Source organism: Poecilia latipinna, unplaced genomic scaffold (genome assembly GCF_001443285.1).
Source record: "Poecilia latipinna isolate Pla-1442-1.1 unplaced genomic scaffold, P_latipinna-1.0 Scaffold2196, whole genome shotgun sequence".
Taxonomy (NCBI): domain Eukaryota; kingdom Metazoa; phylum Chordata; class Actinopteri; order Cyprinodontiformes; family Poeciliidae; genus Poecilia; species Poecilia latipinna.
The window spans coordinates 78,258-105,304 of record NW_015114812.1 but is presented as its reverse complement, the minus strand read 5'-3'; the positions used below and the strand labels follow the sequence as shown (position 1 = coordinate 105,304).

The 27,047-nt window shown below is 39.4% G+C and overlaps 2 protein-coding genes across 5 annotated transcripts; both read right to left on the bottom strand.

Moving 5' to 3' along the window:
- Positions 1 to 2,449: 2,449 nt before the first annotated feature.
- il19l (interleukin 19 like) lies at positions 2,450 to 6,457 on the bottom strand. 3 transcript variants are annotated; one of them, XM_015017831.1, is made up of 6 exons: positions 4,413 to 6,457; positions 3,757 to 3,945; positions 3,525 to 3,587; positions 3,265 to 3,417; positions 3,112 to 3,174; positions 2,450 to 2,768 (listed from the first exon to the last, which is right to left on the bottom strand). In XM_015017831.1, exons 1-6 carry the CDS (start codon positions 4,467 to 4,469, stop codon positions 2,682 to 2,684), a joined length of 612 nt encoding a protein of 203 aa, XP_014873317.1. In that variant the 5' UTR covers positions 4,470 to 6,457; the 3' UTR covers positions 2,450 to 2,681. The 3 variants fall into 3 exon arrangements, with proteins under 3 accessions (XP_014873317.1, XP_014873316.1, XP_014873318.1); XM_015017830.1 differs by lacking the exon at positions 2,450 to 2,768 and having other exon boundaries at positions 2,791 to 3,174; XM_015017832.1 differs by lacking the exon at positions 2,450 to 2,768 and having other exon boundaries at positions 2,791 to 3,174; positions 4,424 to 6,457.
- Positions 6,458 to 6,553: 96 nt separating this feature from the next.
- Positions 6,554 to 18,568, bottom strand: prelp (proline/arginine-rich end leucine-rich repeat protein). 2 transcript variants are annotated; one of them, XM_015017827.1, is made up of 7 exons: positions 18,461 to 18,568; positions 10,057 to 10,492; positions 9,781 to 9,966; positions 9,535 to 9,692; positions 8,889 to 9,085; positions 8,030 to 8,105; positions 6,554 to 7,932 (listed from the first exon to the last, which is right to left on the bottom strand). In XM_015017827.1, the coding sequence occupies exons 2-7, from the start codon at positions 10,486 to 10,488 to the stop codon at positions 7,842 to 7,844; spliced, it is 1,140 nt and encodes a 379-aa protein (XP_014873313.1). In that variant the 5' UTR covers positions 10,489 to 10,492; positions 18,461 to 18,568; the 3' UTR covers positions 6,554 to 7,841. The 2 variants fall into 2 exon arrangements, with proteins under 2 accessions (XP_014873313.1, XP_014873314.1); XM_015017828.1 differs by lacking the exon at positions 18,461 to 18,568 and adding an exon at positions 18,013 to 18,118.
- Positions 18,569 to 27,047: the final 8,479 nt, after the last annotated feature.

The window sequence follows — 27,047 nt, the reverse complement described above, 5'->3', positions numbered from 1 at the left end:
TTTTTTCATTGAAGCCCAATGAGGAGCTTGAAATGATACAAACGTAAGTGGTGAACTGAACCGAAAAATAATGTACATTTCAGAATTGTACGATGAGGTATTTTACAGGAAATGCAAAATTAAATACAATTTAATTTAAATTTAAAACTCACTTTAAATTTAAAGTTGAAAGCTGGTGCTGCTAATTCCAGGCGGTCCAAACCTTCTGAATTACTTTATAACCTCATAAAATCAGTGTTGGAGCAACCTGCTCCTCCCAGATGAGCCTCTGCTGAACAGCACTGCAGAAAGTAGCTTGTCACTACAAACACAGAGGGAATAAGGCACTAATCAATGGAAGAAAGACCAATGAAACACTTAGAGATGTACACTGTGGAAAACAAAGTTAAGGAGTCGGTGAAGACTCAGAAACTGGGGCATACTCTGACAGGAAGAGGTCTGGCAGACCAAAAGCCACAACTGATTCAGAGGGCAAGTTCTTAGAGTAAGCAGGTTGTTGATGGGCGGCTCACAGAGATAGACTAATAGTTACAGTAGTAATCTCAGTTTCAGCTGTGAAGAAAAGACTTTGCAGCAACAAAAACAAAACATTAAAAATCATATCAGACTGAAAAAAAGAAGCGTATCTGCGCCACGAAACGCCACCATCAGGAGTAGTGGTGAAAAAGGACTGATGAATCATAATTTGACATTTTCAGTTCATCACTCAGGATCTTGTACGCTGCGAAGCAGCTGAAAGGATCGTTCCACAGCGTGGGGCGTCTGCTGTCAAACACGGAGGAGGAAGTGTGATGGTCTGGGCTGTTCTGCTGGATTCATTCTGCAGTCACTGCTTTTAGAAGACAGTGACCCAAAAACTTGCCCTGTTGGGGTGTTTTAAAAACATTTAACAGGTCGTGGATATTTTACTCATGTTATATATTTATGGTATATATTTCTCCGTTATCGGTCATTCTCCAAAGAACATACAGCTCTGGAAAAAATTAAGAGACCACTTACGATGATCACATTCTCTGATTTTACTTTTTATAGGTTTATGTTTGAGTTGAATGAACATTGTTCTTTTATTCTATGAACTACTGAACTCTGACATTCTAAGCAAAAAAATATTTATTAGCAGAAAATGAGAAATGGTGAACATAAAGAAAAAGAAGCAGTCCTGTCAGATCTCAAATAATGCAAAGAAAACAAGTTCAGATTCATTTAGAAACAACAAAACTAATGTTTTAACTTGGTAAGTGTTCAGAAATCAACATTTGGTGGAATAACCAGGAGGTTTTCAATGGGGTTCAGTGCAGTGGACTCTTAGTTTTACATACTTCTCTCTATACATAAAATGTTAACCGCTTCAAAATTATAAAGTGAGTGTTTTATAAATCAATCAAATCTTGTCACTCTGGTTTTAATACTTATTTATGCAACATATGAACATAATACAGTTCAAATTAAATCAGGTTTATTGTTAATTGTGCCATATGTAGAAGAACATAAGATAATTGAAATTACTCCCTGTCCCATGATAGGTGCTACAACATAAAAAACACTATTACAACAACAATAAATAAAAACAAAAACAAGTTAAAATGTGTTTGGTTGGCATTTATCCACTGTCTAGCAGGGGTCACCAAACTTTTTTGAGACTGGGAGCTTCTTCACGGGTACAGAGTAACACAAAGGGCTGCTTGTTTGATACAGACATACATTTTCTTGGCTCAGCCTTTATAACAATAATAGATGATTACATGCTGCCTGATCATATATAATGTTAGGGAATACTTACAATAGTTATCAGTAATGATTTACTATGGCAGATATGGTCAATTATTACTATTATGTGATCAGAAGTTCTTAGTTCAGAGTTTTAAGTTTGATTCCCTTTTGGAGATTTTCTGTGATTCTAAATTGACCCCAAGTGACTGAGGATTATTTCAGTAGCACCTGCAGCTGCAGGCTGAGTACCTTGAGATTTTCCTTTTCAGGATGATGGTAATAGAGAAATAATATACATTTAAAAAACTTCAGCAAAGCATTTCCATAACAATCTTATATTTATGGGCTTCTCTCCACATCTTTACCAAGGTATTTAACCTCTCCAACTCATGGCCTGTTTTTGAGAAATATGGCTGAAAATAACATGCCCAAAATGAATTGAATGTATCTCAAGAACTACAGAGTTTATTTTAATTGTTTTTGTATCAAAATAAAGGCAAGACCCTAGAGAATATGTTACAGCTCTAAAAACCATCCTGCCTGTTAATGAGGAAAGTGAATTAATGATTGTGGAGGGTTTTGCATACTAATGTGGATATCTCTTTTTTCGTGTTGTTGTTGCATTCTTCTTAAAGCCACCAGGTGGCAGTAAATTACAACAAATACTGCAAGAAAATTAAAGCGTAGTCATATATTTTATTTATTTATTTTTACAACGGCGATAAAAGCTTTGTTTTGATAAAAACTCATTTTACAACTTCACAGAAAAACATACTAGTAATTTTAATTTCTATAAAAATATACATCCTTCCAAAAGTCAGCTTCAGACATTCCACCGAAAACATGTGAGAGAATATAAATATATACAGGGATATATACAGGTTTAAATTAATTCAAGTACAAACACACAGAAATGCAAAATGGCTCCGGGGTAAACGAACGAGTCGCTCTTGTGCGGGTCAGCTTTGTGTTTATGTTTTAGATCCCAGTCCCTCCAGCCAGTCCAGCACGGTGCCCAGTTCCCCTACAGCCTTCTGCGCCGCCTGCTGGATCTGCAGCTGCAGGAGAAGAGAGCAAAGAGGCATAGATATGAGCAGAAATGGAAAATCACTAAAGCAATATAAGAGTAGCTTAAGCGAACTGATTGGCTGTTTATAATTGCCTTGCTAATTGATGAAAAATGCCTATGCTGCTTGATTGGTTGATTTCTTTATGGTAGAGGGAGACATTGAGTTTGTTTGTAACAAGAAAAAAATTGATCAATAACTCCTGACATGCAAAGCCTTTTCAAAGCTATTTCTTTGCCCACTGAAACTGAAACCTTCTGCATCTAGCTGTCGTTATGCGAGCTGAGAAAAGATCTTTGCATTTTGTACAGAAAGCACACATGGCGTAGCGTACCTTGTCAAAGTTGGCGAGCACCGAGTCAATCGTTCTCTGGGTTTCTTCTCCGCAGTGGCAGTGCTGCGAAGAGCAAAAAGAGTTCAAAAGTCACTAACACGACCCTGAGCTGCGTCTGGTGACATCACAGCTGAAGCAGGACGGTTGACTTACACATTTGTGCATTTCCCTTCTGATGCTGACAAAAGCGTTTGCCAAGGCGCTGGAGCAGCGCTGCTGACTTGGCTGAGAGGACTCGTAGTTGCCGAAGACTCGTTCGACGTAGAATCGCAGCAGGAGGCGCACAAAGCAGCACGTCTGGCCCTCCTGGTGGAGGCAGGCAGGTTGTCAGGAGTGAAAGCATTCGTCACAACGTCGGGAAATTAAGAAACAGGACGGAAATGTTCTCATGTGAAGATGCCTGAAGAGCTCACCTGAACGTTCTTCATCAGAGATGCATCCAGAAGTTTCACTCCAATCTCACCATCCGCTGATATCTGACATGTAAGGTGAGAAAATCGGGATTAAAATCTCTCTCGGGCGGCTTCTTCCCATCTAATAATGAACACTTGAACATGAAGCGAATGACTTCCTGTGTCTGCATCAAATGTTACTCTGGATGAGCAGCTGCACTGGCGTGTGTGTGTGTGTTTTGATTAAACTCACCGCAACTGATTTTATCTCAGAGAAGTACTGGTGTAGTTCATGGAGGTGAACGTTGGCAGAGCAGCCGTCCATGTGCAGCGTCCGGCTCTCCGCGGGCCCGTTCAGAAAACCCAGGAGGAGGAGGAGGAGCACAGCGCAGACCGAAGAACTGAGCAGCATCTTCATCACTGTGGTTACCTGCAGGTGAAGCTGAATGGAGACATTTTTGATTCGCTACATGTTAAGTCCTGAGCAATGGAAGTTTAAAAATTGTCTTAAAATGATGAGTTAAGTTAATCTTAAGATATACAATTAACCCTAACACTAAATTAGGCGTGATACAATTCTTTAACCAACTTTCTGTATAAAACATCAGGAGTTTGGAGGTAACATGAGTGCATTTAACTTTAGGGCGCTGTCAGCTTTTACAGTGTATCAAGAGGAGAGTATTGTGGGTAAGGATGAAGTTATCACCCATCTTGGCGACACAACATCATGGCGAAACGCTGCAGCGATCCATCAGTAATGACTAAATCCCAGGATGTACACAGTTACTGCACTACATAGTTATAAAACATATGGAACATCCCTATAAGATTAAGGAAAACAGAGCGAGTGCAAAGTTCAGGATCAGCAGGACCCAGAGCAGCAACAGCATCACCTGTGCTCAGACTCACCTGTGTGTTACCTGAGAGGATGAGTCCTGGAGAGGATGTGTGTCTCTGAGCCTCCATCCTCTCTGCTCTTATAGTAGACCGAGGGGGTTTTTCGAATCATGTTTCGGCTCACAAAACGGAGACTGCGGGCGAACACGCCTTTGTTTACTGGACAAGGAAGTGATGCAATTAAAGGAACTCCTCAGTCATGCTATTGAAAATGATAGTATAACTGAGTTTCCTCCCTTTCTGTGACGTAAACCCCGTGTCACTGTGGAGAAAAGAAAACTCTCACTGACTTTCTGCGAATGTGTTCATGAGTCATTCATCAGATTAGAGAGTCATCGTTTTGTTTTGTACATCTGCCTTGTAATCTGCCAGATTATTTGTGGGGTTTTTATTCTTCTCAGTTTCAGGACGAATTAAGTGTCTGCACCTAAAATTGTCCAGTTGATTGTTTCTTGGAGAGTACCGATCATTCCTTTTGCTGCCCAACATCAATAATCTGTCTGTCAGCACTTTTTTTTTTTTGACCCCTCGAGGTTGAAGTCTTTTACCTCAGCACAGGTTAAGCAAGTCGTTTTCAGAAACGCTCGCTAAACCTGCTTATCTATTTGCAGTGACAGAATCCAGTCACAGTTTAAAAAAGAAAATGTCTTCGGGGAAGTCAGATGAAAACAGGAATTGCTTGCGTTCTTGGAATAACTTTGAGTCACTGTCTGTTACTACGGGAGTATCTGCACAAAATTCCTGAGGGTCTTTCGAAGTGGAGGAAACGCGTGTCAGCATTTGTAACTGGAAGTACAGACAATTTAAAGGGAAAAGTTCATAGCCTAGGGTTAGTGGCTGGTGATATACAGTAAGTAGCCAGCAGGGGTCATCACGAAGCTGCATGAGCGTGTTGTGTCTCCTGAGAGGAAGAGAAGCGAATGTGTTCACCAGAAAGAAGATCTGGTCTAAAGATTTCTGATCTGTCTACAATAAGAGCAGAAAGAAAGAAAATTCTATGTAGTTAAATTTTTTTTTTAAAGTAATACAAATCTGAAAAGTGTGGCATGCTTATGTGTTCAGCACCTGTTAATCTAGTAGCTATAAATGAAATCAACCACTTTGCATCGAGACGTCTAAGGAAAACCTTTTCACAGATGATCAGAAGTCAATTTGACTGAGCCTGAATCGTGTTGCTAAGAACATTTTTCAGTTTCCAGTGAAGATGCTAGAGACATTTTCCAAAAGGACTTGGAGCTCTGGTTGAAGGAGAAGACAGCTCTTTACAGTACCGCCTCTAGGGGACGAATACAAATGCATCTCAGATTTTAGAACCTTATTTGTGAATATCTTTGAAAAATATTATAGACATCCCAATCCCTCCACAGCTTTGTCTTGATCTATTATATGAAAACTGCAATGAAATACACTGAGGCGATGCTGTAAGGATGCACTGATCAATGCCTGCCACCTGGAAAAGATGTGCTAAAATAAATGCTTATTTTAGGTAGAAAATAGAGAGAGAGTGTCATGCTGTGGGCCTGTTTTTTTGTTTTGTTTTGTTTTTTCCAAAAAGCTCTAGGAACTCTGTCAAAGTGCATTGAATCATGACCTCTTTAAAATACCTGGAGGTTTTAGAAAAAAAAATCTAAAACATCTACAAGAAAAGTGAAAACGAGTCAATGATTAGAAAGAACTACAATCCACATTTTCCCTCTCTGCGTGCCTCTGTACTGATGCTCCGCTGTTTTCTGTTTGTTTACTGACTATTAGCATCTATTCAAGACTAAAGTCAAGATGAGTCATGGTTCTGGTACCTGGATGTAAGGGATGGAGCTTCTTCCTGGCTATGCTCACATCCTTCCTGCCACAAACTTCTTCCTGCACCCTGACTTGAAGAGAGAAGCTTCCTGGAAACGTTTCTGTTTTTAGAAAGAATTACATTTTTTCCCCTTGCCAATTTGGCAGAGCTCATCCCTGCATAATGACTGTACATACATTTGCATAATGTGTTGAGAACATTTTGGGAACTCTAAGGATACAAATACTTCAACATTTCCTAAAACCCAAATCATGAACATGTTTTATCTCAGGATACTGAACCCAGCAAACTCAAAGGTGGAGAAAATGTATCGGGGCTATGAAACAAAAATTATGATTAAAGATCAGCTGCATACGAACAAAGACATTTTATTTTTCAGTATTTGTACAAAGCGCCTTTATACAGAGGAATAACATAAAAGTCTATTAATAGGAAAAACAAAAACATTTTTACACAGAGCACCTTGGAAACTGAAGGCATTATTCAGGTCTATGCACTGCAATTGTTGGCCCTTAAAGCCGCCCTCTGTAGCAGAGCGGAGGAGCGTCTCCATAACTTTAAATATCAAATTAATTTAATTTAGGCATTCAGCTGAAAAGGTGAAACTCATATGCAGATTCATTACAAATAGAAAGACATGTTCTACATTTATTTCCAATCATTTTCATTATTGTGCAAATGTAAATATTACATAAGATCCATTAAAAAAAAAATAAAAAAAAAAACATGGGGAAGGCTGGTGATTTGACAGCTGTTCCTGACACACTTCACCAGAGGGGCAACTCACAAAAGGTCATCGCTTAATGACCTTCTGCGAACTCTGCAGTTCACAGAGTTTGCTATCTAAACATATTGCTGGAAAGTTAAAGTAAATTAAGAGCATAGTGGAAAAAAACCTGTTCAAAAGTGGAGGATGGGGATTTGTGGACAGACTGCAGCTTCATCTTTGTGTTAAGGTACTGCTGAACCACGTCATACCTCACTGATGTAGTCATTCATGCAAAAGGACCTCCAACCAATGATAGATGGGGTTATGACTTAAAGTACATAGACATACTTTATGCATTAATTACTTTCATGCATTGAATATTGGTTTTTGTTTGCCCTATATAATGTTCATATCCACCCAAAATCCATCCAGAAATAATTTCTTTAGACGTGTAGCTGGGTAATAAATTCATATGAGTTCCACTTTTTAGATTGAATTACTGAAATAAATACAAATTTAACTAAATTTAATTTATTAAATGCAGCTGTATGTATTTTATTACACCTGGAGTTGGAGTTTTGCTCATTTAATTATTTTTTTTCTATTTTTTTTCTTTTTCTCTTTACTGAATAGATACTAAACCTCCCATGCAAACCATAAGCTAAATGTTCCTATAATCTCTTGTTGCCAGTTTGCAGTCCACTGCTTGGATTCTGGCAGAATGACACTTTCAGCCATTTAAAAAGCAAACTCAAAGCTTTGCAGCCGAGCAGAGTTCCTCTTTCAGTAATGCAACTCCGCAGCTCGTTCAAGCTCGAAACCTTGCGCTCCAGTGAGCGCGCTTTAGCTCGAATTGCCCCGTTGTGCACTGCTGTCGTTTATTCGGTTTTTCGTACGTGTTGCGGGTCTGTGTGTGAAGACGCCCTGCCTCCTAAATGACGACAGAGTGAAGGTGTCTGAAGCACATGATGACATCCATAGGGATGGGGGGGTTCAAATGATTCCCGTCCAGACGCAGGTATCTGAGGCGGCAGAACAAAATGCGTCAGCATGTGACCTGACTGCTAGCTCCCGTCCAGAGCTGCTGCAGCACCAGTTCATGTTGACGTGTCAGCCTACCTTAGTCGTGGCACCAGACGGTCGTCAGTCAGGTCGGCCAGCAGGCTGAACGGACAGATCTCAGTGCCGTTGATGCCTGTCAGTAAAACAAATAGTTACAGATGCAAAATAAAAACTCTTTTTACTATACTTCACATTCACATATACTTACGTCACATATACTTCACATTTTTAAGCACCGGTGAGTTTACTGAATTGTGGATTGTTGTGTTGCTCAGGCAGCTTGTCAGCCGACTCAGTGCTATTTAAAAAATCTGATATTTTCTTAATTGAATCCAAAGTCGTGTGCTAGTCGAAAATTTAAGGTGCGTACCGGCCCCATTTAGTCCTGTTTAATCAAACTCTAGTTCGTTTGTGTAGAAGGTTCGCTTCGTTTGAGGTGTGAATGCACAACCAAACTCTGATGTGGGCCAGAAAAAAATCTGGTCCTATAGGTGTTGGTTCAGTTGAAGTGAACTCTGGCGCTGCTTGAATGCATATGTACATAAAAGCTGAGCAGAAATCGCTCCAAAGGCAGAAAGCAGATTATAGCACAAGACATTCTGGGTAAATGTAACCAAAACAAATGCGCAAAGTCTATTGTTTGCAGGAGAAATGTCTCGTGGTCGTTTGCCAAAGACAAAAGAGAAACTCTATAACCTCTAAAATCTGACACCATTCCAATTTTGTTTATATTCCGTCTTCATCTGAGGGTTTTTACATTGTTTCCTTCAGTAGTTCTTGGTGCAGTGCCCCCACAGGCGAGGAGGTGGTTCTGCATCTCCTCGTCTGTTCTTGTCCAAACCCGTTTACCCACAGGAGAGTGAAATCGAACTGCACCAGTAATATTAGCACCAGTGAGTAGAAGACCGTCACTTACTCTCAATGCTGTTGTGGTTGAGGTGCAGGTGCTCCAGGTGATTGTTGAAGAGGGGAATCACTGTGAGCTGGTTGTGAGCCAGCTGCAGGTCCAGCAGGCTGGTCAAGTTGAACACGGCCTTGGGAACTCCTTTATCGCTCAGCTGGTTGTAGTTGAGCCTCACAAACGCCAGGTGGGTGAAGTCCTTGAAGTAATCTCTGGACAGCACAGGCATGCAGGACATAAACAAAGCTGGTACTCCTCAGCAAATCAGCCTATACTATATATGTTTTTGGCTCAAATTTGAGTCAAAAACAGCTTTCTACATCTAAATTTAACTTTTTGTTGCATTGAAGGAAACTGCAGAAGGATTTAAACTGCCAAACATATTTTGCATTTCAGAGTTTTTAACGGTTTGAGATAAAAAGTTTGCACTTTCAACTAAAGAGGAACATGCGGAGATACGAATAGCTTTGAATGTAGATTTCTGGTTCATATCTGCAATGTTCAATGCTCCAAACATAAATCTTTCTGACAGCGGCGCAAATCTTAGAAATCTTAATTTCTTTGGCAACATTTCAGCCCATGTGTGTGTCCAACACTGTCACAGTACACTGGAGTTATTCACACATGTCCGTTAACCAATGTTTGCATCCTGAGTATTTACTTTGGTATGTCGTCTATGCGGTTCTTGTCCAGGAACAGCTGGATGAGGCTGTTTGGCACTCCAGCGGGCATCTTCTTCAAAACGTTGTGCGCCAGGTTGAGCTGCATGAGGTTCTTCAGGTCCTTGAGTGTGTTCTTTCCCAGGCCACTGTCGCTCAGCTGACCGAGAAGACACCGCACACTGAAAATCTACTTCCCATAATGCAGTTGGCTCTCCTGCCTGTGCAGGGTGCCAAATGTGGTTCACCTGGTTGTAGTGCAGGTCCAGCAGAGTCAGGTTCTCCAGCTTGGTGAAGGCACCAGTGGGGATCTTGGAAATGCGGTTCCTGTCCAGACGAAGCTGCTCCAGACTTGTCGGGAGGCCTGACGGTACTTCATTCAGCTGGTTTCTCTGGACATAGAAATACAGCAGACCCGGGATCTTCTCAAAGACCTGCAGACATGGGGAACACATTGGCATTTTAAACCAGTTTTTTTTCCAGATTTTTAGAGGCTTTAAAAGACAAAAAATCGTCGGATTAACCTGTTTGTCTATTTTCTGGATGCGGTTGTTTGCCAGATTGATCCAGCGGACCTCAGTAGCATTGTTAAAGGCCTCTGCAGTGAGCTCAGAGATGTAGTTGTTCTGTAGGTACAGGTAATGAGTTCTGAATGGGATGACCGGGACCACACGGATGTTCCGGTTCTCACAGTTGAGAGAATTTGGGTAGCTTGGGAGACATAAACACTCTCTGGGACAATCAGAGTAGATGGAGGGCGGGCCGAGGATGGGTGGAGGGAAATCTGTGGGCTCCTGGGGTTCGGGCACAGCTGGCGCCACACGCTTGGGGACAAAAGGCTTCCTGGTGGTGGCTGGACGCCTGGTAGGCTTCTTTGGTCGCGGTCTCTGGGCGAACACTGCTCCCATTAAGAGGAACAGGAGAAATGAAGAAATAAGTCCCACACCAGCCTTCATTGTCCTACAAGAGAACATGAAAGAGAAGCTCATTGTTTTTTAAGTAAAATGCACAATATTGCATCAAGCAAAGAGACAAAAAAAATCACTTCAGTTCAATTGCATTTAATTCTGCAACAGAGGTTTTAAAGTCATAAATTCCCTAAGAGAAAATGGATTAGTTACTATCCTATTAATTACTGGGACAAGGATAGGTTTAATTCATGTTAAATCATAAATTAACTTGAAAGAACATGATATTGTTACAAGCCTGATTGCTGCCAGAGTTGCAGAATCAAGAAGTCACTTAAATTTAATCTGTCTGACATCAGGATTAGGCTCAAAGGTCACAGATTAAAAACCTGTCATGCTTCAATCTAAAGAAAGTCAAAAACAGACAAGAAATAAAACGGCCGACTATCTGTCTTGAAAGGATTACAAAACCATTTCCGAGCTTTAAAAGTTCATCAAACCACAACGAGCGTCATCAGTGGAGAAAACATGGATGTGTGGAGAACCAAAATGACTCCAATTGGATATTAGCTACTCATCCAGAAGTCACAAAACAACCCAGAACAACATCTATAGTGCTTCAGTCCTGCCGTGCCTCATTTGATCTGATGTCATGACGAGAACAGTCCAAAAGGCCTCACAAGGCAGAGTTCAAAGGTCAAAACTACCGCTGGTTTTCTGCCCACATCCAACTGTGACATGAAAGCAAAAAGGAGAAATCTTAAGAGACAAACTATTTTTATACCACTCTTATGTGACTGACAAAACTGAAAAGGTTTATTTGTCTATTACAGAATTTATTTGTGGAAAAATACCAGTCGCTCTTTACTGGAAGGATGAATTAGACTTTCATAACCAACACCGGCTCTGCACAGCCTGCAAGCAGCAGGAAGATTTATTCTCCTGAGCTGCATTTAAAACCACCTCTCAGGTGACTATTGCTGGTCTTTTCCAATGCGTAATTCATGAAAATGTAAATGTATTTTGCTGGCGTTGCCTTTGAAATCAGGCATAACACCTGGAGAAACTATTTGCTCCCTAGTACGAGTCGAGGTGAACACCAGAGATCTGAGTTAGATAACACACTTTCATGGCGTGTGCAAAAGCAGTGAAATCCTTCAGTGAATCTTGGATCTTGTTTGGGTGCATAGAGAAAAAAGCCAGACTGACTAACACAAAACAGACAAGCAGAATAATTTACACAATTATCCAGGTCTTTGTTATGAGAAGAGGATATTCTGAAATAACTCGCTCGTTGACTCTGAATAAAAATTTTGTTCAAACGTCTAAAACCTTAGAATTGATCTCCTAATGATCTTGATCATGATCTGTTATTTGGTTCTGCAAATCAGTGCCGCAAGACTCAACTTTCTTACCGGCTCATTTGGTGATTAACTTTTTGTGCTTTGGAAAACAAATGACTAAATCTTCCCTTCACAGCCTTTATTTAAGGCGACGGTTGCAGTAAATGATGTCACTGTTGATTTGTTGTTGCAGTTTTTGTCCCCAATTTATTTTGAGTTCATTGTTTTCAGCATCTCAGGCTTGGAAAGTACTGTGACGTTGCTCTTTTCTCTTTTATTGCACGTGGGACAGAAGCACATTTATTTCAGTCTCATTAGAGGAGTTTAAGGTCAAATATTTTCATTTTGTTCTTGCAGAGAAAGAAGTTGGTTGCCATACTTGACTGTCAGAATTTCTTTTTATCAGCTTTGAAGTTCATCATAGCTCCTTGGCAAGAGGATATTGCTCCCTTTGCTTGGATTCCTCGCGTGCCGCCAGGTTCTGAGTCTTAACTAAAATCATACTGTTTCTCCCTCCACTCCATGTGACTGCTGTTTTTCTACATCCACACACTTCTTCCTCACACATCAGCTTTGAGCTTCAGCCATTGTCAAGTCTCAAAGACTTTTCTTTGAGACTCAGATGACAGAACAGGGTGTGAGTGAATTTTCCAAAACATATCCTAATTATTTAGGAACAGTAGTAGTGTGTTATAAAATATACTTTAAGGAATTGAGCTAGGGTCATTATGAGAGCTGAAATGCCTTTGCTTTATAGGGAAGGATGGAACTGGGTGTTTTGTTTTTTTGTTGTCGTTTTTTTTTTTGTCAAATTTGAGTAAATTGTTAAAGAAGATAAGATAATGATACATAAAATGCTACAAAAAAATTGAATAAAATCTGCAAATCAACATTGTCCAGAGGGAAGGCTGTGGTGGGCAAATTTAAAGACATTAATGTAGGTACCACTATAGAATAGAATAGAATAGAATAGAATAGAATAGAATAGAATAGAATAGAATAGAATAGAATAGAATAGAATAATCCTTTATAAATCCCACAGTGGAGAAATTAACTTGTTACAGCAGTACAGTCACAAAATATATCCCATTGAATATAAAATAACCAAAAAATAACTTTATATTAATAATTACTTACAGACAGAATACATTTAAAATTAAATAGAAACCTGAAAATCTGGGAGATTTTAAATAGCGAATACATAAATACAGAATATATTCATTTATATGTACATTTCACAACTTTATAGCTCACGTGTAGGTAGCCTACATAATTTAAATCTGCTAAGCTATTTGCTCCTTAATGACCAGATGAAAAAAAAAAAAAAGTCCTTGTGATAAATTAGTCTGCTTGCATGAGGGAATCTTTGCCTCAGATTCTTCTTCGACACACCCAGTTTTCCTTTTCAGCAGCATAACAGAGTGGGAGGATTTTTAAAGGGTAATGTAACCCCTGACCTTTAGAAATATAGTTTACAGATGTGGAAACGAGCTCGGCTGTGTGCAGGAGGAACACAATCAACAAAATCTGATTCAATGAAGGGACTCGGCTTGCACAGAATGGGTGTGCAGAAGTATTTTTAACGAGCAACATCCTGGACAGGCAAAGACGCCCTGCTGGAAATAATCACCACAAAACTTTAAGGACAAGTCTCCAACTCTGAGGCACCAATGATTCCTGATCGCATTGGCGTTGGAAAACTGCCCAGTTTTTTTAGACTTTATGTCACTGAAGTGATGAAGTGGAGGATCCAAAAGGAGGCAGGCTGATTAACCTGTCTGTCACGAGAGGACCCAAATTTGGGTCCTCTCGTGACAGAGGTGTCAAACTCCAGTCCTCAAGGGCCTCTGTCCTGCAACTTTTAGATGTGCCTCTGCTGCACCACACCTGAAAAGAATAATTAGGTCATTAGCAAGGCTCAGGAGAACCGATCTACACAGGGAGGAGGTAATTAAGCCATTTCATTCCACTGTTTTTTTACCTGTGGCACATCTGAACACTGCAGGACAGCGGCCCTTGAGGACTGGAGTTTGACACCCCTGTCATTGTGAATGACAACCTGAGACCAACAGGTTAAGTAGAGCAATGCATTTATTTTAACCAAGGAAGAAACTACTTGTCCAGTGAGGTTTTAACCTTTACAAAACCGTTGTTCAGTAATCAATGTATAATTATTTAAATCAGTACAGTTTGATCAGTCTACAGATAATCACAAAATTAATGTTTTTCAAGTAACTTGATTTGACAATTCAGTTCCGTGAAAAAAAATTGAATGTTGCATAAACTCACTGAAAGCAATTCTGAAAACAATTTTTGATACAGAAATGCTACGCCTATGAAATCATGAGGAAGACTGCTAAACACCTTCCATGACGAGGATACGGCAAAAAAGTTACTGCGACAGAACAGAACAGAGTGTCGTATCTGAACATTTCATCTGAAAGTTAACTGGAAGCAAAAACTGTGGCAGTCCTTGCTGCTGCGGCAAGAGGAATAATTACAGGCTTTAGTGTAGTCTATCCAAGATCTTGAAATGATCCACAAAGTGTGAACTGGAGTTATTACTTCACTTGAACACACAGACTTATCCAGGAAATGGGTGACAAGTGTTGAATTCATTGTTTTCCTTCTGAGGAAGAGGAAACAGCAGAATCGTCTCACCTGGGCAAAAGAGGAATAGATGGTACTGCTACAGTGTTACTTCAGTGAATTTCAAATTTCACTTGGAAATCAAGATCCCAGAGTCTGGAAGAAGAGTGACTCCAAGCTGCTGGAGGTCCAGATTAAAGTTTCCACAGTCAGAGATGATTTAGAAAGTCATGTCATCTGCTGTGTTGGTACACTTTATCAAGTCCATAGTCAGAATGAATTGTCAGAGCACTTCGAGCCTCTGCTGATGCCTCGTGGAGTTCCTGATTTTATTTTCCATCAGGACTCACTGCCAAAAGTAGTCATTTCTGAGTTTATGACCATGGTATGACTGTGATTGCTCAGAAGCCGGTCCGATCCAGAAACGAGAACACAAAAAGAGTCTATGGAGTCAAGAGGAAGATGAGAGACAGCAGGAGCAGCGCTCCAGATGAGCTGAAAAATATTTGTGTTTGTATTTTCACAAATATAATGAAACTCAAACTGTGTTGTAATGAATCTCCCTTCATCAACGTCTTGAAGATTTAGAGAAAGAGTGACCTACTTGTCACTTTACTTATTTTGTTTGGTTGAACTCTATGTGGTTTATCTGGGTATTGCCTGCCTGAATATTTTACTGTTATCTGCTGATTTGGGTTAAAAATTTTGAGAAAAATATGAAGTATTTCAGATTTTGAACTACAGATGATAAAATGCAGCCGACATTTCTTAAAGACCATAGAAACATCATGTTAACTTCTGGCTGTGTAGGAAACCTGCAGCGCCCTGCAGCGACGCATTTCTTGCAACATTTAGTGTGTATAACACAGAAGTCGCTCACACTAGGTGTGAAAACCAGAAATACAATCAAAAACCTGCAAAGAAGAATGACACTGGAGACCGAGACAAACAGAAATAAGCTAAACTCAAGGAATAAAACATAATAGCAAAACTAAAAAAAACAAATAAAAAGGAAGCTAATGGAAAACAAAACAAGGTCCCACAAAAACAAAATGACTGACACATCACATAAACATCCCACGGCAGGAATGAGGTTCTGATCCAGAGGCTCTGCCTGAAAAAACACGTCTGAAGTTTCCTGTGTTCCCTGGCGTTGCCCTTCCTTTCTCCCTCTCAGAGCTTCACAGCCCTTTAGTTTGAAACCAGAACCAGCTTTCTGTCCCCTCTTTCTGCTATTCTGTGTGGAGAAATCTGGCAAACACTTAAAAACTGTGAGTGTTAGAGAGGCTTGATTCATTGCTATGTTATGTGTCGCCTTGATAAGTAAGTCTGACTGAAAAACACGCGATTTGGACTTGGAGGACTATGTTCTTGGAGTCCATTAAGCATGACTCATATGGCAAACCATCTAAGCAAATAGTAACTGCAGACTAAAATGTCACTGTATGAGTCGTTCTAAACTCTTTTTTCTGCAAAGTCATGTTTTATTCTTTTTAAGTAAAATCCAGATTTTTGGAGGGAAAATATAATTTAAAGCCCTTGTTTATATAAAACGGATAAATAATTTCTTTGAGCCCGTTTTGACAACAATAAAGTCTAGCTTTGTCTGTTTTATAAACAGGGAAAAAAAATGACAACCCTGTCTAACCCTAAACCTTAGGGTTAGGGTTAGATGTAAAAGATGTAAAAAATCTTTTACATCTTGAAAATGTTTAACAATTATCTTGAAAAGTACAAAATTCTTAAAAAATAAAGCAGAAAGGAAACAACTAGATCACCGAGGAGACAGAAGCATGGCGAGTTTAATATTTTTCACATAAAAGAAACACGTTCTTTTACAGAGAGTTTTACATTCGATGTAAATACAAAATATCTGCTGATGTCCAGAGTTCATGTAAAGTCTCTAGCCTCCAAAGCCCCATCTGAATGTTGAGGCATGATAATTAACCCCAGCTGTAAGTGTTTTTTTTTTTCCTGTGCCTGAGTCAAATGAAGGGGAGAGTGTTCGACATCTGCAGTCTGATTTTACATTAGTGCATTAACATCCTTTCTATCCACCACATGGGACCTCTGAAGTGACATGTTGTTCTCCATCTAACTGGATACAGACCTGTCACAGACAATGTCCTCGTAAATAACACATCTAAAACAATTTTACAGTAATGCTGCTAATCTGTATGAATAAACCACAGGCTGATCAGATTTAAAAATATGAGACTTGCATTATCACTTCATGAAATGATGGCACAGAGGAGGCTACCCTAGTGAAACAATTGTTGGGACAATCAAAGCAATAATGTTAGTCAGAACTGGAGCAGAAATTATTGCACTTTATCAATCTTCTTGCCGTTTGTTCACGAGCTGTCAGTTACCTCTGGTGACTCAGGTCACACATCACAGAGCTTTTAAAAACTTTGGTAAGGTCCCCGTTTGTTGAGTCTCCAAGCTTTCTCCTCTTGTATAAACATCACCTTGCTGTCACTATATTTATAGGTCCAAGTTTGGGGTTTAAATGTAACATCACTACTCCTCCCAACCCTCACCTGTTCTCTTAACCTACTTGATTGCTTTCATCCACTCTTGTAACATACTTCTTGATTTCACACTTGAAACTGAACATTTCCATCTTTATTTAGTCCTGAAAACAATTGAAAATCTTATACTACACATATGGCCTTTAAAGTCATATCAAGAATACAATGCAAAGTCTGGGGGAAAAAATTAAGAATTATTAAAATTTTGGTCTGACCTGTGAATGCCAAACATCTCAAAATGTATTTGCATTCAGCAACTAACTTAGTATTGAGGCCATTTAAAAAAAAATCTCACATAAAATACTCCATCTGTGCAAAATTAGCTTGCTTCCGATGCATAAGCCTATCAAACCAAAGATTTAAACATTTGAGTGAGTGCACTCCTGTGTTTTAAGGAATGCTGAGTTAGAAAAAAAAATAGCAATTTCAATTCATTTGTTGCACCGGTCACAGTATTTAATAAAAGCTTTTGTCGCAGCAGTCCTTAGTAATAAGCTTTTTCCCAGCCTCTCTTTTGTTTTGGTCAAGTAGGAATAGTCATTCGCTGGTCCAGAGTCAAGATCAGTACTTTGCCAAAACTCTGGAGCTTTGGACAAGAGACAGAAATTTCTCAGCAGAAATTAATTATCTGACTTTGGCAATTTGTGCGACCAAATGGCTCAGTTATGATGCTGTTGTAATTGTCCGACTGTGGAGTCTAGCCAGTCTCACATAAATAATATCAAACCTTTTAAGGAAAAAAGATGAACTATTTGACCATAAAATCAGCTACAAAAATATTAAAAACAAAAAAACTTTCCAAAGCTGATAGCCTGTTGTTCTGTCCACACGTCCAGTATATTTGAACTTTTTGCCCTGACTGGCGCCTCTAATGCCAGCATCTTTATTCCAAGAATCAGTGAAGATTGATTTATGTTTACTTTTGAGCATTCTTTCCACATTTCAGATACTGTTTAATGTAGTTTATCCACCTAGAGCATGAAGGATCAGAACAAAATGTGCTTGATTACAAACAAAAAAAAAAAAAAGAAATATAAACTTGCATTCCAAGGAGATTTCCAGACTATTCCTTTCCACTTTTATAACAGCTTTTGGTTCACACCCACCTAGGAGCTGCATCCACCTGAAATCAGTCCAGAGGATTTCAAGTCGACGAGTAAAATGCTCCCTTTTCACTGAAGCCTTGAAGAGCCACATCTGCATCACGCAAAGTCACGAGATCTGCATTTCGCAAAGCTGAAAATCTTCAATTTGCATTTACTTTAATGCAGAAGCAGTCATGCTCACTGACTGATGGATTAAAAAGCCGAGGTGTGGCGGACTCAAAGTGTCCCTGCAGCACCCCGGAGGACAGAGCACCACTTTGTATGTTGGAGTGTTTCTATAGAAACCCGCTCAGCTGTTCATGTGCTAGGATTCAGTCCACAAACATTTCCCTCTGCCCCTCTGCCTCCTTTTGCTGCACACAAAACACTCCTGACTGCTGCCAACTTTTACTGATTATGATTCCTCGTGAAAAATCCCCGCGACTGGACAACAAACAAACTTTCTTACCTGTCTCTGGGACCTGCCCTCTTTTGTCAAGTCACAAGTTAGTGTCTTTATTCCTCTCTGCCTCTCACACTCCTTTGCTACCCCTCCCTCCTTCTCTCTCACTCTCTCTTCCTCTGTTCGCTTCCCTCCCCTCTTTCACTCCTTCTTGCTGGACAGGCCTGCCTTTTGGGTTTGTTCTCTGGCTCAGTCCCCTTTGAGGGTCACAGTGGTCCCCCCCCTCCTCTGCTCTGCTCAGCTCGGCTTCGGTCCAAGAAGATTTAATCTTAATCCCTTCTGGAAAGCTGCAGTCTCTTTCATGTGACTAAAATGAGTCATGATTTGTTGTAATTGTGTTCCTCCCCAAACGATGGATGGATGAGTCCCGCAAAACAGAAAACAACAGAATGTGCCATGAATGTTTGCAAATGTGTGCAAATGCAAAAATCTCCATGAAATGTTGTAAACAGTGGAGTTCTGTTTAGGAAAGTCCAGCTGAAAGTACATCTCCCACCCACAGCACGTTGTTAGGATGACAACACACAGATGTGCTTTTGCATCTTTCCATCTTTCCACTGATCCAATCGTCCCACCGACGTTCTGGCATCCGTTCAGTTTCCATTAAATTCCCAGAGCATTTTGGTCATTCTCAAGGAAGCTATTCAAGTGCGGGTGAGGTAGCAGATGTAGTGATGGAGCTCAGGAAGTGACTCGGAGTGAGACCGAAATTAAAACGCGTTTAACTTCATGTGATCCATGTGGCTCAGGGTGGGGGTGTGTTTGCATGACTGCCATCCTGCAGCATGAGACGCAGCTGTGAGCTAACGGAACGATCACAGTTGTGGATCGGATTCTTAAACATGTTCCTCCACTTCTTCCCTCTCTTTCGTTACTCCTCCCTCCAGGAGGCTTTTGCCAGTCTACTGGTCTAATACCAGGTCCGGATAAAACTAAACTTGAAAAAGGAAAGGATCACATAAGGCACACAGAAAAGGGTTTATGTAATCAATACGTCACTTTCTTGGTAAGTGTTTTAGTGTCCTCCTCTATCAGCTAACAGGTTGGAGGAATGCCTTCCATTCACTTCCCTGGTTACATGAAGTGAGCTCATGTCTGATAAAAGTTTGGATGCTTTCCTGTTTCAAGCATAAGCTCATCCGAGCTGCCTCTGCTGCTAATTTAGTAGCAAGTGCTCTACGGTAAAGTGTTTACTCTCTTACAGATGACTTCTGGTTTTGATCATTTTGTCACATAACACAAGAATAACCAGAGTAAATATAAAATGATGTATAAAATTGATGATTTAATTTATTTATTAGGGAAAAAGCTGTTTTTAACCAATATTTTTATATATGTATTTTTGGAAAGCTGAGTTCATGAGTTCATTTTCACTGGCCATACCCACTTCCACAACTGCAGTTAAATAGAGCATCAACATGATGATAGGAACAAATTCAGCAACATTTATGAGTAATTTCTGAGGTGACTGGACTTCAGAAAACCACTCAGAGCTTCAATCCACAAAAGGAGAAAACATTTAACAGTGAACCCGTCAAAAATGCTCTAAGAGTGCATCAAGTGACACCAAGGAAGTCACTGAAGAACCCAGAACAACAAATATATATCTACTAAAACTGCCACCATGTTGTGACAGGAGACAGATAATCTGTGAAAAGTTCCTCCCCCAGCACCCCTATTGTCACCTGCAGAAATGCCCTGCTCCCAGTCAGAACAACCAATCAGAGCCAGGAGGAAGGTCTTAGCGTTGTCAACCAGGCTTGTGTATGTGCTGTTGACACCCTTGCACAGCACAGAACGCACAAGCTCAAGATTTCCAACTCGCTACAACTGTGCTAATGACAGTGGAACAATGTAAAGCTACACGAAAACTGCTTATCTGATGCCACCGACAGCTGATGACATCAGATGAACATTGTGACGTAGGATGCTAATGCTAGTTAGCATGCGCCACTGTGGGGAACGTGTAATCCAGCAGAAAACAAGAGGTAGGGTGTAAACAGTGCATACACAAAAACATTTGATATCGCTAAGACCCTCCTCCTGGCTCCGATTGGTTGTTTCTGATTGAGCTGTGTATTTCTGCAGATGTCAGTAGGACCACTGTGAGGAGCTGGAATTTTTTCTCAGCTTTTCTGTCTCATATTATTGTACTCTCAGAACATAGTGACACTTTTTTTTTATCAAATATGTAAATAACACATTTACAAACATTTCCAGCAGCAGCTTTAAGACCTCGTCGCCCTTTTAATGCTCTGCTTTGAGAACAATAAAAATGCTGCTTCCTGAGGAGCAAGGTGCATTGTGTCGTAATCCATCACCACATCTAAAACAGTTTAACTCACATGTGAGGATCCAGTTTTTTAATTTAGAAGCTCACATGAAATCGCACCTGTGTATTGTAGCTAATTAGTGTGTAGCTTTCAGGGTGTGGGAGGAAATGATGGGCCAGTGGCGTAACTCTTGTCAGGGCTGGATTCAACCTGTTAATTCAAAATGGGAGATCCATATTTATAGGCTGAAAACTGCTTACACTCTAGGAAATAGTAAGGCGGATGTACCTCACAGTGCTATTACGAACCACAACAGCTGTTTTCCAACCAGATGGAGAGAGGAAGACGGACTGCAACCCGAGCCCAAAATGTGTTTAATCATCTGGAACTTCTCCAAGAACGGTCTGTTCAGTCATATTCCGAGTGATTTGCGTCATTAAGTTGTTTTGCTTAGATGAGATAAATGTTCCCACAGAATAAGACTAATATCCTTACAGTTTGCAGACAGCTTTGCTGGAACAACAAAGAGAAGACGGCGTCCTGAGAGAACAACGCAGACAAAAGAGGCACAGCGGGGCAAACGGGTTAAAATTTAATTCCACAATATTACAAATTTGCAAATCTCACTCATAATTTTAAGATGATTGTAGTGGTTTTAGTTGCTATCTTAAATAGACAAGTGGAATAATCCTCAGTGGTCATAGAAATGTAAAACAAAAAGACTTAGACAGTCCAGAGAGTTCAACAACAATGTTCTAAGAAATAAATACAAACATTAAATATTTCCCATGGATGACTTTCTAGCAGACTGCAAGTTTAGCAAATTTCTTTCACAACTGAACATTTGCAGCAGGAACCTTTAAAAATACAATTCAAGTGTTTTCTTTGAAGGAGGCCATGACTTGGACTCCTCTGTCTGAGTCAGCATCCATTTGGACAAAATTGTATTATTTCTTTAAAACCACATTCTTCAAGCATGAGAGAGACATAAATAGAAAACAGGCCCTGGTGAAAGTAAACAAACGTGTGTGTAAAAAAAAAAAAAAAAAAGCAACATATAAGGGATGTAGATGGACCTGACATGTCATGGCGTGGTTGGGGAGCCAAAAAACACGGATGATGACGGGAAGCGCATCATGAAACTAGATTTTAACGATGGATCAAACTCAGGAAACGCAATAAAATCTGAGAACAACAAAGGATCTGAGAACAGAAAGAAGTATCCAAACAACAGAGTTTGATTACTGAAGATGATCCTGGTGACTTAATGAACAGATGAGGAACACCTGTGGGAGAACATACAACTAAGACACTTAATTTGCTAAAAAAAAAATAAAAAAAATAAAAATAAAAAAAAATCCAAAAAACATGCTGGCTCACTGCTTAATCGAGAGACTAAATCATTTTTTTTTTAGATTTACTAAGAAAGATCATCAGTGTCTGAGGGAACCAATAACGGACACAGGAGAAAAAAAAAATCAAAATGGGTTTTTGTTCAGAAATGACAGCAAAGCTCCAAAATAAGGAGCCACAAACGATGGATGGCACTTAATCAAGATTGAGTCCTCTGCTCTGCTTTATGCTACAATTAGAAACTCACTCACTGATGGTGATAAACTCCGTTGTAACCAAAGCTGCCATGGACAGACTGACAGAAGCAAGGCTGCTTTGTCTGGAAGGCCACCGGGTGAAATGTCCTGTCCAAGGAAACAATGGCAAAGTGATTGAGCCAAAACCAGCGGCTCACTGGGAGGAACCACCTAAATCACTAAGAGAGGTCCACAAAACACAACTCTACTTAAAAAGTAACTTTCAAAATATTAACTGAGCAAACAAAATATACACACCTGAACTCACAAAACTGATCAAACTCAAAGGCAACTGAGGAGAAGTTACATAATTTATAAATGGTCGGACCATGTAAGCAAAATGTATAGATAAAACTAACTAATGTTGCATTCAGGCTACCTGGGAAGTTGGAACTATCAGCTGAATTTAACGGCAGTCTAGTTAAGAATTTCAACACGGCGACGTTCTCTACAACATCATTTCAAACTTTAATTAATTTGTTCAGCTTAGAGATGCGTTCGCTACTTTTAACAGTGATTTTGGATCCACGTTTACATGTTTGTCTTGTGAAATACACATTTCCTTAAACTGTTCATGTACGGAGCGGCCATGTTGAAACACAAAGTCTGCCTTACGAGTCGTAACTGAGGGAAGTCGAAATTGCTTCCAGCTTCCCATTTAGAAATCCGACTACAGAAGGAGTTCTAGTTGATTTTTCCGACTGTGAAGTCGAAATGTCCCAGTTCTGAGTGCAACTTGAACGCAGCATCATACTAACTTAGACAAATAACCAAATGCATTTTAATAACCATACGCTGTTATTATCTCCACGTCTCATAATATTGTTGATAGGCTTAATTAAAGCAATTAACAAATTAAAATACTAAGTGAAGCTGATCTGATTTTGGCATCGCCCAGTAAGGCACCCAAGTGAGCTTAATTCATTCAGCTATAGTAAATAAAAGTCTGAAGTAGNAGCTGATGAGACTCACATCTTTTGCTCATCAAATCAATGTCAATCAAAAGTCAGCAAGTTCAAATTCTTTTCATTTGACATAAGCAAGGTTTTAAAACAGAGAAAAAAAAATCAGGAGACGCTTCCAAACCAAAACTTTATCCAGGATTTATGAAGTCAAACATTGAGCTGCCCAGACAGGCATCAGCTCATTGGCGGTTCGCACGTAGGTCACGTCACTGACTCCACCAAACGTGTTGCTTTGCTTGATCTGTTCATGAAAATGTGAAAAGATGTCAAGAAAGCTGTGAAATAATGGCATTTTTAAAAAATCAAACTGTACTGTAGCCGGTCTCGTCTGAGCCGCTCCGAAGCTGAACACGGACCTGAACAGAATTTCATTAGAGCTCAGTCAACCCAGCTAAACTAAACATTTACATGTTATACATCCACTATAACTATAATGATATTTTACAAACATAGCACTATTAATCATGCAATAAGCTTCATTAATTACTAATGACCCAAAGTGTTTTGTTCAGGTTACATTAACTTCACATGATTCAAATACTGATAATGATTAGAATAAAAAGAGTACATTGTCACCTAAAATAATGGCCAAAGTCGTTTTTTAGCAAAAGTGATTTTGGGGGAAAAAAAACAACAAACAAAAAAACCACTGCCTGTTTCTTTCCAAAAGATGTTTTGGAAAAAAAGAAAAGAAAAACAAAAAACTTAGGCCATTATTTTAGGAAGGTGAATTTGAATATAATTTAATCAGTATAATTTACTTGAGTTCTTACAGAAATTGTTCTGAGGCTTCTATTGATTTATTATTGATTCATATTAGAACAGAATGTACCTTTATTTATTTCTTGCCCCTTTAAAGATTTATTTCAGATCGTTTCAAGGAAAAGCTGCATTTTTTTCCTCATGTTCTCATACTTCAAATCATCCCTCCTCCTGAAGTTTGTGGGGATGTAAAACCAGCCATGCTACCACTATGATACTAACTATGAAACAATAAAATGCTTCAGTCAGAAAAGTCTTTGCAGTCTAAAAAACATGACATCTAGTAAGGCAGATTTTTTTTTTTAATTACTGCTCAAATTCAACAAAAAAAATATTTAAGTATATCGGTAAACTTAAATTTAGGCGCGTTTGGGTACCTGCTGTTAATTTGGGGGTTCTAGCTACTTATTTCATAATCCTTCAACCAGTTTAATTCTTTATAATTTACTCACTAACTGGACTTTGAGGTTTGTATTTGGCGAATAATCAAAACATTATAGTTAAACAAAAAAAAAGAAAACCAAAAACTATTTGTTCATAAGACAAAGGCACCAGATATGGTTGAATTATTTTTATGTTTTCTAAAACATAAGATCCCAGGAGAGGATTTTATTTTTTTAATTTCTACATTGAGTTTGAATAAATACATAACATTTCAGCTTTAGGTTTGAAGGTCTAAACTCCACACAGATAATCAGTGTTGCTAAGCTAATTTTTATACTTTCATATATCTCAGACATTTTGTTTAGCTTATTGCTCATTCAATAAGCTAAATGATTGTTCTAGAGACAATGCAGCAGAAACTACATTTACTTTTCATTATTTTAAGCACTCTAACAATCACCCAGATTGTAAATACTTCCAGCAGGAACTATCAGCAGGTTGCTCATTCTTTTACTTCACGCCAGTAAGAATGACAACTACTGCCATCTGACTCAATCAGCTGTCAGCCTAATTAAGTTAAAGTTGGCGTCTCACCAGATAAATGTTTCCAGCTGACTCATTTCGAAGAAGGGATCCTTTGAAAGTTTGCCTTGATTGCATCCAGCCCCTTGTGAAAGTAGGGTTCACACTGCTTTGGCATGTCGAGGCTTTCAAAGCCTGGCCAAGCTGCTTGGCCTCAACAGAGACTCAGCGTCTACTTTTTGTTTGAAACAAATCTCATATCCTGCAGTTTGGATAATCTCCTGAGTTCACGGTGAATCTGGAGGAAAGGCTGTAAATATTTGTAGAGAATGACTATATATATATATATATATATATATATATATATATATATATATATATATATATATATATATATATATATATTAAACCCCTTAAAGTCTGTTGAATTTTGAGTACAAACTCAAACCGGAACTGATTGTAATGACATTGACCAAGACAAAGACATGCATAATTGTGAAGTGGAAGTGAGATGTTTAAACATTTGTGACAAATAAAACTCTACCAAGTGTGCAATCAGCTTGGCTGAGTGAGTCGATACTTTGTGCAGCTTATTGCAATTAAAATCCAGAGGTTGAAGTTTTGTTGCCTTTTCTTCTTTGCCAAATAATTAAAACTCAGTCAGTCATTAGTTTTCAAGTCTTGTCACAGATTCACATTTAAATGTTGCTATGAATGGTGACCAGGATATTCTGACACAGCTGCTTTTTAATCTGCAGCCAGATTCATACTGTGCCATCCGAGGCCGTTAAAACCAAAACCTTTTGTCGTAAAAATAAAAACTCTGGTTGTGAGCAGGATTGGGTGGTCTGCGGTTGTTCAGTGTGAAAGCAGCTAATTTAGTTCTTCTCAGACAAATAAGACCTGACAAATGGGTCTGATGGTGGAGATGGTGGTAGGTATTCATCACGCAATAGGCGGGTTGTTGGTTCAATTGTCGCCCCACCCGCCTCTGTCGTTGTGTCCCTGAGCAAGACGCTTCACCCATCTTGCCTGCTGGTGGGGGTCAGAGGGTATCGCATGGCAGCATTGTTTCCGTCAGGCTTCCCACCATCAGTGTGCGTGTGTGAATGGGTGAACTGGTCTGTAGCTTTGGGCTCCTCTGGACTTGATAAGGCCCTAATGCAAGCACAAAGCCATTTACTTAAAATCAATCGGTATCTGCTTCTAGAAGAATCTGTTTACTTACTGTTGTGATGTGAAGACTTTTGCATTGCTTCCTGTCTCTTTTCAGCATCTGACTCTAATATTAAGACTTGCTGCTCATTTATTGATTTATATATGATTTATTGCTTGATATATCTTTTGGATCTGTCTGATGAAAATCCGCTGCAGTGACAAGTCCTGCAGTCTGACATCTTCCATTGTACAAGATGCTAACATGACTACAGTCACTTCAGTGTCATGTTCACGTAGCGCGACACATTCAAAACAAAACAATTTCAACTATTGTGAGTGTTGATTCAACTCTATCACAAATAACACTTTCAAAAGTGTAACTTCTACACCATCCAGAGTGGACCCATATAGACACTTTCAAAGTGTTGAATTTAACTCTGTAGGAGTTGATGGAACACTTCCAAATTTGCTGTGTGGGAAGGTTGTGTCAAATGAGCTCTTATTTAACCTCTGCAGGCTTTGCGTCCAGAATGATCTTGTTTTCTCATTTCTTGTCCACAGCTTTCAGATTAATAACAGAATAACATGACAACTAATTTCTCTCTGTGTTTTGTGTTAAAGATTAACTTAAATGAGTTTTCAGTGCATTTGGGAGAACAGAGAGAGCAGTCAGCACAAGCAGCATGTTTAAAAGCTGAGTGTGTGTTCAGCCAGGATGCTGGAGGTCTTCATCTTCCTTATAAATAGGCCTGTAAAAATGAAGCTAACAACTTCCTCTGTCATCCAGCCAAAACCACAACGTCTTACAATATTGCAGCAGATTTACCCCCCAGTTCTCCTAACAACAAACAGATTCCTCACACAGCCAGGATGCCAACTCATCACCAATCTTTCATTCAGAACTGAAAAGAAAATACTTTTCATTTATCCAAACAAGAAA